Source organism: Halichoerus grypus, chromosome 4 (assembly GCF_964656455.1).
Source record: "Halichoerus grypus chromosome 4, mHalGry1.hap1.1, whole genome shotgun sequence".
Taxonomy (NCBI): Eukaryota; Metazoa; Chordata; class Mammalia; order Carnivora; family Phocidae; genus Halichoerus; species Halichoerus grypus.
In genome coordinates this window covers 179,656,335-179,672,433 of record NC_135715.1, presented here as the reverse complement: position 1 = coordinate 179,672,433, position 16,099 = coordinate 179,656,335, and the positions used below count along the sequence as shown (strand labels likewise).

General features: G+C 40.8%; 1 protein-coding gene across 1 annotated transcript in view; it reads left to right on the top strand.

Moving 5' to 3' along the window:
* The window catches only part of AP1S3 (adaptor related protein complex 1 subunit sigma 3), a 53,038-nt gene extending 47,096 nt beyond the window's left edge, over positions 1-5,942 (top strand). The window contains exon 5 of the mRNA XM_036098712.2: positions 3,904-5,942. Within this exon, the coding sequence (XP_035954605.1) occupies positions 3,904-3,939 (36 nt within the window). The 3' untranslated portion in view covers positions 3,940-5,942. The remainder of the gene's footprint in view (positions 1-3,903) is intronic.
* The last annotated feature ends 10,157 nt before the right edge of the window (positions 5,943-16,099 follow it).

Here is a 16,099-nt window from a genome sequence, read left to right as displayed (position 1 = left end):
CAAGAAATGCACTTAAACTTTCTGCTGTTTACTTGGCTCTCTCCAAATGCCACAGGAAGGGAATTTTACAAGGTGCTTGAGAACTCAGTGGTTTGGAAATTCCACAGAACAACCTTTCTTAAAATATGCCAGGGGTTATTTATAATTCTATCCTCAGGGCCCTGACTGTGGAGTCTAAGCCTTACAGGAGAAAGGGACTTTTTAGCAGGGTCTTTGGCACTCACAGTAATTAAAGCTTTTTGAATTGGGGCCAAGACACACCTGGATTATTTTGAATTCCTCCTCTGTAAGAAATATATAGAGTTTCAAAGAGCTTGCAGTGAATCTGGTTCCATGGAACTCTGGGAAGCACAGATTTCAGGAGAGAGCCCTTTCACAAGTAAACATTAACTGGTAGTTCATGTCCCTGGCGATCAAGTGGAAGGTCTTGATGGGTAGGCCTCTGGAGCCCCTCCATTTAGCCCCGGCGTCCCCATAGTGAGCAGGCCATGCCATGACTGCCCTCCAAATCTCTCTTGGTGAAATCACAGCACCTGCCAAATAGAGACAGTGTTATCAGTGCTCTCTTGGGCTCTGGGTACTTCAGCTAAGTCAGTGAATCAGTGAACGTTTGGGGAGCTGATTGAGAAATTGACTGTGTATATCTGATCAGAAATGTTTATAATGAAGGGGTGCAAGTAACATAATTACATAAGGAAAAAAATGACTGCTTTCTTTTTTTCCCTGTTCTCTGGACCTGAGCACATACATGTAGCTACTAAAGGTTAAGGGAGGCCTTTGTAATATTGCTTGTGCTTTTAGCTCCTGAACTTTCCCCGACTCCTACCCAAGAAAGGTTTCTTAGAATAGAAAGGCTGTCCTCACATATTTAGTAAGAAGATACATAGTCTTAAATCTCCAAATGCTCAAGGATTATTCTGAGTGTACTGGGGCTTGACATTAGTAGTACGGATTAAGAAAAGAACAGTTTAAGTGGTTGGGGGTGACTTTAGGAGGTGCCTTATTTTCAGGGTGACAACCTGTGGGCGGTGGTGCGGAGTGAGAAGAGAAAAGAAGCTGAAAGGGAAAGATGGTCCTCATTAGCTGCGGGGGTTGCAATTCCTGGCATCGCCAGCCGGGGGCGGCCGACAGAAGAGGTTTCCCCACAGGGTGAGAAGCGAGGGTCAAAATGTACCTCATTAGTTCACGAAACAGGATATCTTGCCTGTGTATGTGTGGATGCGTGAGAAATGGCTAGGTGCACCCCAACATTGTCACCCTTAAAAGCACAACTCATGTTAACAGCTAAGCGAAACCATAGTGCAGTAAAAAGTTGTAGTGCATACGGTGCTGAATCCACAAGAAATGTGGGGGTACAAGATGGATAACAGATGGGGTCCTGAGGGACAGATTTGGGTCCTCTTATGAATGGCCAGAGCAGAGCTCTTTAAGGTTGTGTCATTCTTAAAAGTCTGTTCCAACCTTGAAAGTGGCAAGCTCAAGAAAATACGGACCTTGTGTGCTCTTGGTTCATGTAATCTGGGGAACAGCATTGTTCAGAAAGGGCAGTCCATGCAGTCTTTAGCAGGCTGAGTTAACCAGTGCTGTGAAGCAGGGCCGATAACTAGAGGCCAGTGAACCAGGAAGTCAGTGGAGTGACAATTCCAGAGCCTTTTGTTGGCCCAAGCCCCTTCCAAGGCTGCAGGCTCATATGGTGAGATTTGCAAAGGTAGGATATCTAACTGCAAAGCATATGTAGCCATGCAATGAACGTATTATAAAGTGTGTCAGGTACTTAATGAATGGAAACCATATGCTGTTGTTCTGAATTCTGCGATATTTGTCATCTTTTAAAAATTTATCATCTGAGGGATGCCTGTGTGGCTCAGTCGGTTAAGCATCTGCCTTTGGCTCAGGTCATGATCTCAGGGTCCTGGGATCGAGCCCCGCATCGGGCTCCTTGCTCAGCAGGGAACCTGCTTCTCCCTCTGCATGCTGCTCCCCTTACTTGTGCTCTCTCTCTCTCTTTCTCTGACAAATAAATAAAATCTTCTAAAAAAAATTTATCATCTGGGGGCACCTGGGTGGCTCAGTCAGTTAAAGCATCTGCCTTCGGCTTAGGTCATGATCTCAGGGTCCTGGGATCGAGCCCCACATCGGGCTCCCTGCTCTCTGTTTGTCCCTCTCACTCTCCCTCTGTGCTCTCCCTCTCTCAAATAAATAAATAATTTTTTGAAAAAAGTTAGCATCTTTTATTTCTTTTCTCATTCTAAATAAACTTTATACCCAATTTTGTATTTCTTTGTATTCCTTTTTTTTTTTAAGAGAGAGAGAGTGCAAGCTGGGGTTGGGGGAGAAGCAGAGGAAATCTTAAGCAGGCTCCATGCTGGGGGAGCCCCAGTGCAGGGTTCGATCTCACAACCCTGTGATCATGACCTGAGCCAAAATTAAGAGTTGGACGCTTAACCGACTGAGCCACCCAGGTGCCCCTTTGTATTCCTTTTTTAATGATATAAACTCTAGATTCTACAAAATAGGCATGGGCCCCAGGCCAATGTGATACTCCGGCTAACTTTAAAGACACCAGCGGCTTCTGTAAGAGGAGATACAGGGCAAAGGTCTTAGGGTGTGGGTTTCTGTTGGCCAGTGCGAGGTGTAAGAAGAGCTTTATAAGAAAGTGTGGATGACTGAGCACAAGTATTTCAGCAGAGAAACACTGGAATTCTAAACAGAGCTGGTGAAAACCAGTTAGAACACCGGATTTCTAACTTTAGTACCCTCTGAGCAATGTTGCTTAGCCATGGCCTTGCTCAGTTTGGCCCATGCTGATCAATGTCTTCCCTGGCAGGTGCAAGTGAGTCATGTACCGTGAGATTCAAGCCTAAGAACAGGTTGCACATTGCTGATTGAGCTGACCCTGGCTCATACGGAAAAGGCAGGGGCATTACCCAAGGCTGCCCCCTTGAACTTCCTTATTGATTCAACCCAGGAACCACTCTGTTACACAAATATATATGTTTACAATAGGAAAGAATGCAAGAGAAAGTCCATTCGTCTTGCATGGTAAAGGGCTTGCAACATCACTGTATATTTTAACTCTACCTCTAATTGCAAATCTGTCCAAACATTTTTTAAAAAGTGCTGGAAAAAAATTATGGCCTTGTGGTGTGTTAGCAAACTTGCCAACTGATGGGGATGAAGAAAGTTTGCATACTTTGGAGGAAAGCAGTTTCAAAATACGTGGAAGAAATTCTTTTTTTTTTTTTTTTTTAAGATTTTATTTATTTGACAGAGAGACAGAGCGAGAGAGGGAACACAAGCAGGGGGAGTGGGAGAGGGAGAAGCAGGCTTCCTGCCGAGCAGGGGGCCAGAGGCGGGGCTCGATCCCAGAACCCTGGGATCATGACCTGAGCCGAAGGCAGATGCTTAACCGACAGCCACCCAGGAGCCCCTACATGGAAGAAATTCTTATGAATTGTCATCTATCCTTTATATCTTGCCAGTAAGTGTAAAAAGATGTTTTGCACAGAATCTGTAGCAGAAACTGAGATTTCTCTAATACATGTGCCTGGAGGTGGTTCTCATGATCGTTTCAGTAGGCATATTTATCTGAAGTCAACAGTGATATGCTGGCCGCTGATGCTTTAGTATTTTTCTTATCCGACATTCTTTTTATGATCAAGCTCAGCTCTTTCTCTGTTGAAAGTTATTTAGTTCCAGCCATATGGAGATGTATGCAAATTATTCTCAAACTCTGAACCACTGTTCTTGATCAGGATGCAAAGATTTATGTCCATATATGTTTCGGGAACTTCTGTTCAGTAACAGCAAAAAATGAGTAAGTAAAGGAATGAAAAAGGTTTCACCTTCTGCTAAAGGCTGTGGTTTAAGGGGAAATTGTTCTAATTTATTTTTCTCTTTCAGACAATGGAAGAATATATGAACAAGCCTACGTTTTAGCTATGCATCTACTTGAAAAGTCCAAGTGCTACACGCTGGGAGCCTATAAATTAGCAAATTCCTGGTGTCCAGTTCTTTGACACAGCCCCTGGCATCATGCCAAAAATCACCTAAAAGGGATTCTTTGTTAACTAGTAAAAGGTTGTTCAACATAATATATTTATCATTATTACATATCTGTATTATACTGTATATACCTACTTATTGTAGTCTGGATGTTCAAATAACTGCTTCGTGACTCAACTGACTGAATATTTGTTTTGCAGTGTTTGAACCCGTGTGATATTTTTAAGCTAATTTAAATAAATGTGTCGCAATGTTTTTTGTTGCATTTGATCCTCTACTGACAACTGAAAAGTGCATTGTAATAACCCCTGATTTTGAATGTAAAATATATGTTATATCAATCATTCTTTTCTAAATGTTTAGCTTTTTAAATTTTGTAATAATTCCAAGTTTTGTTAAGAGTTCAGAGCTCATACATAATGCTAGACATTTTTAATATGCTTAGTAAAATGTAACTTCAGTCCAGATACAATGTATCTGATTTTAATGTCCTAAATTCATTTATTTTTTCAGGGTTGGAATTAAGGAAAATAACCAAAGACAATAAGGGACTTAAATGGTTTTGATGTCTTAGAAGCTGCCATCTAGTTGAAGTTTTAATTTTACCTTTTAGTTGAATATTAAGGGCATTCCGATAAGGCTGTGTTTCCTACAAACTCTATGTATTTAATAAGGATTTGAGACTTCAGAGATACAGTGTCTGTGACTTCCCTTACTATAAAAATAGTATAATGAAGACTAATACCAATAGTAGTAATTATTATTACTACTATGATCTTAATAATTTTTGAGGTTCCAAGCACTCATTGCTTGAGAGATTTTGCTTCAAATATGTTTTATTGTATGCCTACTATATTTGAAGACTTATTGTTTATTAGACTTAGAGAATTGAATATTATTACAGCCTATATGGTAGATGCTCTTCCTTCTTTTTTATTTCCTCATGCCCCAAATTTTGCTGCTGACCATTATTATGGTGAGTATGTTGCATTCGTGCTTCCTGGAATGAAAGCTCTATATAACCAGGTAGTAAATGTGATCAGGCATTATAGGGAAATAGTTCGTAATACTCTGTCTTGATGTCCCACTTCTGATGTCCTGTCTGTGCATTTTTAATGTTAGTTTTGAGGTCAGGTATGATTCCTGTTGGAGTGGTTAGGAGCCCCTTAGTGCTTTTCCTATGAGAAGAGTATGCTTGCTGTTGTATTCTTTCTCTAGAAGATCCTATATGGTAGATCTTTAGAGAACATGAAGGAAAAATGTCCTCTTTGAGGGAAAAATGTCCTCTTTGATTCATCTTGCCAGATAGATTTAGGGGAAAATAACAAGACCACAAGAACAGAAAAAAAAATTGATCAATTCCTCAATAGAGCCATTACTAACATGAAATAACTCAAATTAGAATGTGAAGGAATTATTGGGCTTTTAATACCTAATATTTACTCAGATTAATCATGTGATTACAATGATGGCATGGCTTGAAGTTTAGCTGTCATTTTTGATCACTTATGTTTATGTCTTCAGATTTGTGGTTTCACTTTTTTGTTGTCAATATGGTGGAACTCTTTATTTTTAAAAAGTTTTGTAGAGATGGACTTTATATAAATCAACACAGTTTTTCTGGTTCCTTTGAAGTTTTCCACCATTTTGGGGTGAAGGTATTTATTCATGTATTCTTTCAAATTGGATAATGCACATTAGACACTGTTGAGCTGTATGGAGGGCTGTTCAGACTCCACATCAGTGTCTCACGTAGAAAACGAACATAATGATACAGCACACTGTGTAAATTTGAGGGATTTGGGGGACATTTTACGTGGGTCTTGGTGAAAATAATAATTATATTTTCTTTATATTATATGATTATAATAAAACTACCAAGTGAAAGATAATAAATGCTAAATTTGTATAAAACTTACAAATAAAATGTTTTTAAATTTTTTAATGAGAAACTTGAGTGTGCTTTTATGAATATAGTTATTTTTTAGTCTGATAGTCCAATTTTATGCATGAAATTGCTACCCATACTTCCTGGTGAAGTCCCTTTAAAGTGATCTCTTTATTTTCTTGGTACTTACTGTCCAGGAGCAACTTCACAAGCATGTGACAGCAGGTGAGAGAAGAGTATTTACTGTTTTGCTCCTATTGACTTCTTTCTCATCATTCACCCACATTTTGCTTTAAAGATTTTATTTATTTGAGAGAGAGAGAGGGAAAGCATGAGCCGGGGGAGGGGCAGGCAGGGTGAGAGGGAGAAGCAGGCTCCCCGCTGAGCAGGGAGCCTGATGGGCTTGATCCCAGGACCCTGGGATTATGACCTGAGCCAGAGTCAGCCACTTAACCGACTGAGCCACCCAGGAGCCCCCATTCACCCACATTTTGATAATCTGATCTCTTTGCATGTACTTAATGATGCAATCATTCTTTAAATCTAGTAATTTATTTTCTTTCATGAACAAATGTAAAGTTGGCATTTACTGTGACAAAGTAAGTGAATCTTCATTCAAACTCATTTTCCAAATCAAGTCTCCTAAAATGATAAAGCTTTTTCATCAGCTGTTGTTCTTCTAGAAGTTCCTCTCTAGGATTCATATTGTTTGAAACATCACTGTGAAACACCACTGAGGAACTGTGTTTACCTTTACTTTTCTAAGGTTAAATCAATGAACGTCGTTGTTAAATGTTAATGTATTCCTTCACACGGTCTCTGCCGTTCTGGATTAAGTCCAATCAGATGCTATGGGATGTAAGTAAAATAAGCCAATGACCATTTTTCAGTAATTAACAAAGGGGAGGGCCATTAAATTTCTCTTCAATTCTTATTTTAGCTTTTGACAAACTTGAAAAAACTCGTCCCATAGACAATGTACTTTGGTATTCCAAGTGATAATCTGTTCTGTCACATAGAGCTAAAAATAGAAGGACCGTAACAGCTAGGGCTGTATTAGCTTCACATTTTTTTTTTTTTTAAAGTAGGATCCACGCCCAGCGTGGAGCCCAGTGAGGGGCTTGAACTCACAACCCTGAGATCAAAACCTGAAATGAAATCAAGAGTCGGACGCTTAACCGCCTGAGCCGCCCGGGTGCCCCAGCTTTGCCTTTTGCTGGTACTATTTAATATGGAATTCAGACAGACAGGTGTACTTTTACTTCTGATAAGTTCTTTGTGAATAAATTCACCTATTAACTGAATCTCAGGCTTTCTCCTTGCATCTGTACCATCAGTATTTTAGTTTTGCTCATAACTTACTTGTTTCAAAGTGTTCGTGTACTATTTTGTTAACTAGTTTGTTCTGCTACTTGATAAAATAATGTTCTAAGCATTTCTCTTCTGGGATTGACAGCCTCCTTCCTAACAAAGGTAGATTAATCTGAGGTGATACACTAATGATTTAATCATCTTCTAGATTAAAATGATTTCAGTGTGTTTGACACATCCTCTTATCTGTTTACTGATAGTATTATTCAAAAAGCACTTTTGTCTTTCCTCTGGAAAATGTTGAGAGTTTCCAGGAGGCTGGTAAAATGAGCAGTTCTGCAATTGTGTGAGTCTGTGAGCTTTTGCTATGGTTAGCATAACCTTCCAACTAACTCTCTGAGCTACACCTGAGACTGTTATAACTTATATACCTGATACTGTTATAACTTATAAGAGAGCGTGGCTTCTTAATACTTGCACATGTTTAAAATGCTAATCTTATGCATAAGGTGAATATTTAGTAAAAGGATGCCAGCATAATTGACTTGATAATATTTTGAAGTTAATAGGACATTTAGGCCGAAGAAAAGGAAGTATGAGGTTGCTTGGTTTCAAATGTGAGATAATCCTCATTCTGCTTCAGTAGTAATTTAAACTTTTTTTTTTTTTACTGTTTTTTGGAGGGGGAGAAATCTGTTGAATTTGGGAAGACTCCAGTTTTAATAAATTTTTTTCATTATGGTGGAAAAATATCTGCAAAATCTAAGACTATATAAATGTAAAGAATAAAGAACTAGTGGACTTGAAGGGGTTTGTGATTCAAAAATTAAGTCTCAAAAAAAAATTGAAGTCATTTGCAGTTTTTAGAATAGCATAAAACTAAATTAAAAAATGAAAGTGTGATAATATAATTTTGCAAATTAATGCAGTCAAAATCGAAAGTATTGAAATATTAGTTTTCCTTTAATAAAATAACCAAACTTCTAAAGACATCTTAAAATATAAATATTACTTTTACTTATGTAGGAGTAAATATATTTTGGAGAAACTAATGATTAAATTATGGTTTTCTGTTTATAGAAATAGGCATCTTTTTATTTCTGGAAAAACATTTTTAATATCCAACAATTTGGATAAGTATAACAATTGCACTACTAGGTATTTACCCAAATGATACAAAAATATTAGTTTGAAGGGGTACATGAACCCCAATGTTTATAGCAGCATTATCTACAATAGCCAAATTATGGAAAGAGCCCAAGTGTCCATAGACTGATGAATGAATGAAGAAGAAGTGGTGTGTGTGTGTGTGTGTATATATATATATATATATATATATATATATATATATATATACACACATATTACTCAGCCATAAATAAGAATGAAATCTTGGGGGCGCCTGGGTGGCTCAGTCCTTAAGCGTCTGCCTTCGGCTCAGGTCCTGGGATCGAGCCCCTTGTCGGGCTCCCTGCTCCGCGGGAAGCCTGCTTCTCCCTCTCCCACTCCCCCTGCTTGTGTTCCCTCTCTCACTGTGTCTCTCTCTGTCAAATAAATAAATAAAATCTTAAAAAAAAAAAAAAAAAGAATGAAATCTTGCCATTTGCAATGAGGTGGATGGAACTAGAGGGTATTATGCTAAGTGAAATAAGTCAGTCAGAGAAAGACAAATACCATATAATTTCACTCATATGTGGAACTTAAGAAACAAAATAAATAATAGGGGAAAAAAAGAGAGAGGGAAACCAAAAAACAGACTCTTACCTATAGAGAACAAATTGCTGGTTCCCAGAGGTGAGGTGGGTGGGGGATGGGTGAAATAGGTGACAGGGATGAAGGAGGGCACTTGTGACGAGCACCGGGTGTTGTATGGAAGTGTTGAATCACTAAATTCTACATCTGAAACTAACATTACACTGTATGTTAATTAACTGGAATTAAAAAAAAAAAAAATTTTAAAAAGCCAAAACTGACACAATGGATGGATGAATGAATAAACCAAGGCACATAATAAGAAAAATGAATAAAATCAATTATGTTCTACTCGGAATACCTAATCTCATACGATAATAGTAACAGTTACTAAGAAAGCAGTTTGTACAGACTTTGTGTATTCATTTAAAACTTTATTTAAAATGTAATTAACAGCATAGAGCCCGTTAAGTTGGAAGAAAATTTAAATCTTTAGCAGACACAACCTCCAGAATGATAAATCATAAATTAAAAATGAGACTAACGCAGTAGTTTAGAAAGTGCTACATGTGCAGACGCTTTTTTTCCCGCCCTCTGCCTTTTGTCAGTGTGTTCTATATTCAAAATTGTAGGAGCCAAAACACGTAATTACTAAATATTTCTGAAGTGATTTCTCTGAGGCAGCCATCCAAATACTATTCAAATATAATTTCAACTGTTGTGAGCTTTGGAACTTGTGGGAAATAATGGCTTGATTTTTTTTAAATATCTATATAATTTTTTTTAATCTGTATAATTTTCTATATAATTTTCAGCCATCAGTCTCTCTGAGCAAACAAGCAGACCATTACTCACTGGTTGGGACCATAACTTACTGTTGGGATTTTTTGAGCCATAAGACTAAGTATCGTATTTGTGGTCAGAGCATCAGAATGGACTAGAAATTGGAGACCTTTATACTGGTGCTGAATGTACTGCTGAGAAGGCTCACGAACTTGCCCTTTGGAATGGATTTGGAAAGTCAGAGTCAGGATTTTGGAAGTGAGCTAGTCTCTACTACTCATTATACAAAGAAAAAAAGAGTAGTCAGTGCATTAACATTTACACTTTGATCAGGTCTCAGTGCTAAGCAATTGCTTAATTAAACCTGGTCTTTTTCAAAGGTGTTACCTCATGAAAGTATTTGATGAGCTTGTTTTCCTGGGATGAAATACAAGCCTAATGACATTTAAACATGTTTTTCACCCCTTTTAAATGATACAGACGAAGTATATTGAGTGCACTTTGAATGAGGGATGCCATTCTAGTAGAAAAAAGCTACTGCTGGAATATAGGAAAAGGGTGAATTGCCAAGTTTGTGTTTGTTGAATCTTGGCGGTAGAACTTCTTACATGTTTCAGAGGGAAGGGAGTACAGAAGAGGAATACTTTTTTTTTTTTTTTTTTTTGGCTAGTCTTGAATAAAAGGAACTAATGATCTGGAAAAATCCTTGAATTCAGTGACTGCCTCCTGCATATAGCTAAGACTTATCATTTCAACCCTCTTTGTACCTAACTATGAAAAAAACCCCTTTGCCTTTGGTTCTGAGCTGAGGAGCGGGGGTGGGGGGATGGGGTGGGGGGGGATGAAACCAAGCACTGCCTGAAAAGGAGGCAGATACCAGCTGCTTATTCTCCAGCTCATTTCCTGTTTCCTCCTGGGCACACAGCTGGACTTCATCTCCCGGCCCCTCTTCAAGTGTGGCTTCTTCACGGCGAAATGACAGCCAGTGGAATGTGGGTTGAACTAACAGACCCCCACTCTGCAGGTCTGGCTCGTGAAACACTCCCACACGTGACCCTCCATTTTCGGGCTTTCCCTGTTATAGCTGAAGGAAAATACTCCAGGATCCAGAGAAGGCAGAGCCACGAGATGGAAGGAACTAAAAAAGGCTGTCAGGAGGGCCAACCAGGTAGGAACAGCCACACTGGACCTCTCCATGCGACAGAAAGAAACAACTGTGAACTGAACTCCTGTGGTTGATTTGTTTCAGCCACGAGCCCACCCTAACACGTGGAACCATCATGGGCTACCATTGGCAGGATCAAGATAGGGGTAATCAAGTTTATTTTCAGATAATGGAGAAACATAGCCCCCTTTAGAGCTAATACAAGCAACTAATTATCCAGAAGAGGGTGGATAATAAATCTGATTGGGAGAGTAGGCTGCTGAGAAGTAGAAAGATTTTGATGTTACTACCCACACACTGCACCAGTTTTCTAGAGGGTCAAACTGGGTCCCTCCCAAAGGGTACCCTGAGCCTGCATACAGATTTTGTTTGGCTCTCACTGGGTAAGAAAATTGAATCAATTGAGTGATTGCACATGGATATTAGATTTTTTTTTTTTTTTTTTGCGCTTTGCTTTGCTTTGCTTGGAAACTTGTAAGAACTGGCCGCTTTGGGCTTGCAGCTCTGCATGGCCAGAATCAGCTGGAGCTGGAGGACATGCACTGCTGCTTTCTATAGTCCTCACCATTATTCCTGCCCCCTTCACTGAGTTACAGACTCGCCCAGCTTGGGGTGGGGGGAGCATTTTCATTTTGACCCCTGCGCTACATTTTCACTCTGCTTCTGTGGTTGCTGATGCAGCTTCTTAGTTTGACTTTTGAGACCTTTCATGATCTTTAAGTCTCCTATGCCACGCTCCTTCGCAGTTCAGCGTGTTATTGGTGCTCGTTCCCTTTATTCCTTTACCTGAAGCATTGTTTGCTTCAATTATATCCAGATTCTTTAATACACAACCCGAGTGTCACTTTCTTCATGGCTCTCCTTTCATTCCATCCTTCCTCCCTTTCTCTGTAATCCCTTTGCATCATGTACATGCTTCCCAGGGCACTTGTCACTTTAATATTATAGTATAGATATTTAAATACATGTCTTATCTCTTGCTGAAAAATACTTGAGAGCAGGATATGTGTATATGTGTGTGTGTGTGTGATAGAAAGAGAGAGATCAATCACTTTTTTGACTCTCCTGAAGGGTCTGTTAGTGTCTTGCATACACGAACAAAATTATCAACATCTATCAGATCAGAATATGAAAACCTCCCCTTTAAAAAGGTACATTTTCGGGGCGCCTGGGTGGCTCAGTCGGTTAGGCGACTGCCTTCGGCTCAGGTCATGATCCCAGGGTCCTGGGATCGAGCCCCACATCGGGCTCCCTGCTCGGTGGGACGCCTGCTTCTCCCTCTCCCACTCCCCCTGCTTGTGTTCCCTCTCTCTCTGTGTCAAATAAATAAATAAAATCTTTAAAAAATAATAATAATAATAAATAAATAAAAAGGTACATTTTCTTTAACATTCCCTCACTGGAAGGTTTTGAAGAACCATAAGAAGTTTATGAGGCCAGCAAGCACTCTGCCCATTTCTGGAGTATGTCCCCACAAGAGTGTATTGTTGGCCAATGTTGTATTGAATTCTGAAATAATGTTAAAATCTTACATTTCTGATGTATGACTGGATCCCTGAAGCTTCAGATGACTTGTTTGATTTCATCTCCTGCTGGGTCCCCCGCGCCCTTAGCCGTGCCTGAGACACAGTAAAATATCAAGAAATGTTTGCTGAATGGGAGCTGAGTGATGAAAGACTGGGTGCAATGTGCCAGTGAATTGGCCACGGTTGTTTCTGGGATTGCAGCAAAGTGATTAAAATTAAAACTGAGCACTTAGCAGCGGTACCATATGGATATGTTTTGTTTCTTGCGAAAGAAGACACAAGAGAACTAGTGGGTTGGGACCAGAAGGGAAGCCACCACACTTCCGGGCCAGCCTTCATTCAGTACCATTTCCGTGCGTGGCACACCAGGCTTCTATGTTGGAGCCACTCCTCTGGGGGGCAAACCTGTCGTCAGAGTCTTACCGCGTGAGGAAGGAGAATTGCGTGGTTTGCTGATGTGGTTGTACACAGAGGAATAGCCTCTTGAAACATATGCAATTTACTTCTACCCAACAATTAGTATTTTCTGTATTTTTAATTGGGTCACATGGATTAGACTCTGCTGCATGATTATGATAGGGCATGGCTTTTTGTTGAATGGAAATTTCCTTTTTGAGGATTTTCTTCTTGTTGTTCTTCTTTTTAAAAGGCTTTATTTATTTACTTGAGAGAGAGAGAGCGAGAGCGCACGGGTGCGAGCACGCACACCAGCGGAGGGGGAAGGGCAGAGAGACAAGCACACTCCTGGCTGAGCGCGGAGCCTGAGGCAGGGCTTGATCCCAGGACCCTGACATCATGACCTGAGCCAAAGGCAGACACCTAACTGACTAAGAGCCCCTGAGGATTTTTTTCTAACTCATGAAATAGAATGCACTGAGGTGCTAAGTCCTCTCTGTCTCTTCATTCCCTTTGCCCTCTGCTACAAAAATGAGTTGACTTGCTTTTTGGGTACCATGTAAGATCTGTGTGAATTTAAGTTACATGAAAACAAAGCTATGAAGGCACATCTGTAAACAGAAATGAAAAAACACCTTTTAAAGAAGCTTGCTGTAGCAGAAAGTGGCATTTGCCGTAGGAATGATTGACCACCAGTTATATATCACACCAAACCTAGCTAAGATAACGCTCATAAGGGATGAGAAAGGCAGTTTCTATTTTAAAAAGATTTTGAAAATTTAGAACAGCTGAGGAGGTATGGAAGAACAGATAGCAGTAAAAGAGAAAATGATTATTTTCTGCTGGCAAATGTAAAGATTCCCCATTTATTGATTCTCTCATTTTGTGCTCCTGTTTATAGATGGAGAAGTCATAAAATAAGAACTTAGAATGAACAGCAATTGTAAAGGAGGTCTGAGAGCCAGATTGGATTATTTTTCACAAGTGCCAGGATGTACAAAGTTGGGAGCTCTGCCATAAACCACTTGGTAATAATTAGCCTTACAAACTTCACCTTGCAGAGAGGACTTAGAACAGGAGCCTTCACAATACGACAGTCCAGAAACCCCAAATGCACTGAGAATTCCTGTCTCTAATGCATGTGCTGAAGCCTTGACCTGAAATACCTTACCTTTCTCTTTCCCGCTCTGACGGTGCCCTGCTCGCTCTTGACCTGGCAATTCTTGGTCACCATCCAGGCTCCAGTTCAGGTGTCAGATCCTGTAGAAACTGCCCCTAGTACCCCCTTCCCCAGCACTGATGCATCCCATGGGGGCTACGGGAGCAGAGAATGTTGCGTGTGGCTCATAGGGACGTGACCACATGCTGACAACATGGTGCCTCTTCCGCAAGACTGGGAGCCGCCTCAGGGCAGAGGCTCTGAGCTTCACACTTACATAATAAATAAATAAATAAATAAATACATCACACTTTCATATTTTAGGTGGAAGGATGCAGCCAAAAACCTTGACTCTGGGGTTCCCACCCACCACATCCCACTGGACACAGTTGACTGTAGACTCAGGGTCCCACTGTCCCTTTTTATTCCTTGATAGTGTGGATGGAATCATTTTAGGAGGTATAACTTTTTCTTGGATGATGTGTATAGGAAAGGGTTAACTCAGCAGGTCTGGGTCGCTCCAACCCTGCACATCGACATAAAAACCTGCCTCCAGAATGGGCTGGCTCTTGAGGGCATAACCTCTGAGCCCTTGGAAAGTTCTGCCTGGTAAGAGTGGTTTCACATGTCCGAGGGCATGGGCCATGATCTGCCAGTGTGGCCATACAAGTTCATCCTGACAGTGTGATTTATGGTGAACGCTTGTTTTTGCTGTGGGTTAGGGGCTGGAGGCTGAGTACCTGAGATCAGTCACATGGGCCCTGTTTACCAACAGGACTGATCCCAAATGAAACCTCTGGACACCAAGGCTTGGGGAGCTTTCCTGATTGGCAGCACTTGGCATGTGTTTTTGCACATTGTTGCTGGAAAATTCAGTGTAGCCCCATGTGACACCATTGAAAGGGACACCTAGAAGCTGGCGCCTGGTCTCTCTTGGACTTCACCCCATGTGCCTCTTCCCTTTGCTGATTTGACTCCATGTCCTTTGACTGCAACAGTGGTTATAAGACTTCTGAGCCCTGTGAGTCCTGGTACATCACTCTGGGCACTCCCAGCACACAACCCATTCAGATGCTACCGTTGGGTAGGATGGTATGGGAAAACAAATAATTATGGAGATCAGAAAGGGGAGAGTCTGGAAGGTGTTTTGGGGGCTGAGTGCCGTGGGTTCTCTGACCAGGTTGGGTCTTTCCACTTTAATGGGAAGGCTCTCAGCTTTGTTTCTTTTGACACAAAAAGTATCTCCATGTTCCCAAGGGAAGGAAATGAAGTGAACACAGGGTACGTATATATAACTGGCAATTTTGCAGATTTGGGGGTTCTAACTCTGCCCATGGCAGCCTGTCCATCTAGGACTTCTTCCTCTAGGGAGCGGGAAAGGCAGACCTGCATGGGAGTGAGGGGAGAGGTGGGCCTTTCTCAGCCTTGTAGGCGCTGTGTCAGCTCTCTAAGACCAGGGGAGTCTCTTCACATAGGCCATTTTATGAACTCTTGATATTAGCACCCACAATCCCCGAGTTGGTTAACAAGGTGGGTTTTGCCCCCGGAGTCTCAGAGTTCCTATCCTGATTCTGTCACCTGCCTGCTTGTGACTTTGGGCAGGAAACTTCTGCCTGCCTCAGTTTCTTCATCTGTGCTCAGGACAGGGTCTGGAACCTAGAAAGTGCTCATTACACGTCAACTGCTGCTGTTGGTTTCTCTTCTGGATTTATCTGAGAGGCATCAGGAGAGCTAGGCTAACTGTATCATTGGGAAGAGGGTTCATGTTGTTTAAAATAGCTTTCTGGAGCTAAAGCAAAGAAAAGGGACTGCAGTGGAGGTCGGCATTTTGTGAGTTGATTACAGAGATAGAGCATGAATACCATGTCTTAGATATTCCATTCAAGGAAGATGATTTCTTTATGGCAAATCAGTTGGGGTGTGTTCCCTTGAGGGGGCTTCCTCCTTCCCTCATCCCTGGGGCTCCTTTCCCAACCCCTGCCAACAGCTGGCCAGGACGAATTTCTTGCGTCTCCAGACAAAACAAGTATGAGGCTAATATCACCCCTGAGGCCAAGAGGGGCAAACCGACAAAATAAGAACTTTAATCATAGACAAACTCTTGGTTTAAAATAGTCTTTTTCTTTGACATATTTAGGATAATCCCCAAATGATAGAGCTCATTTTTGCACACA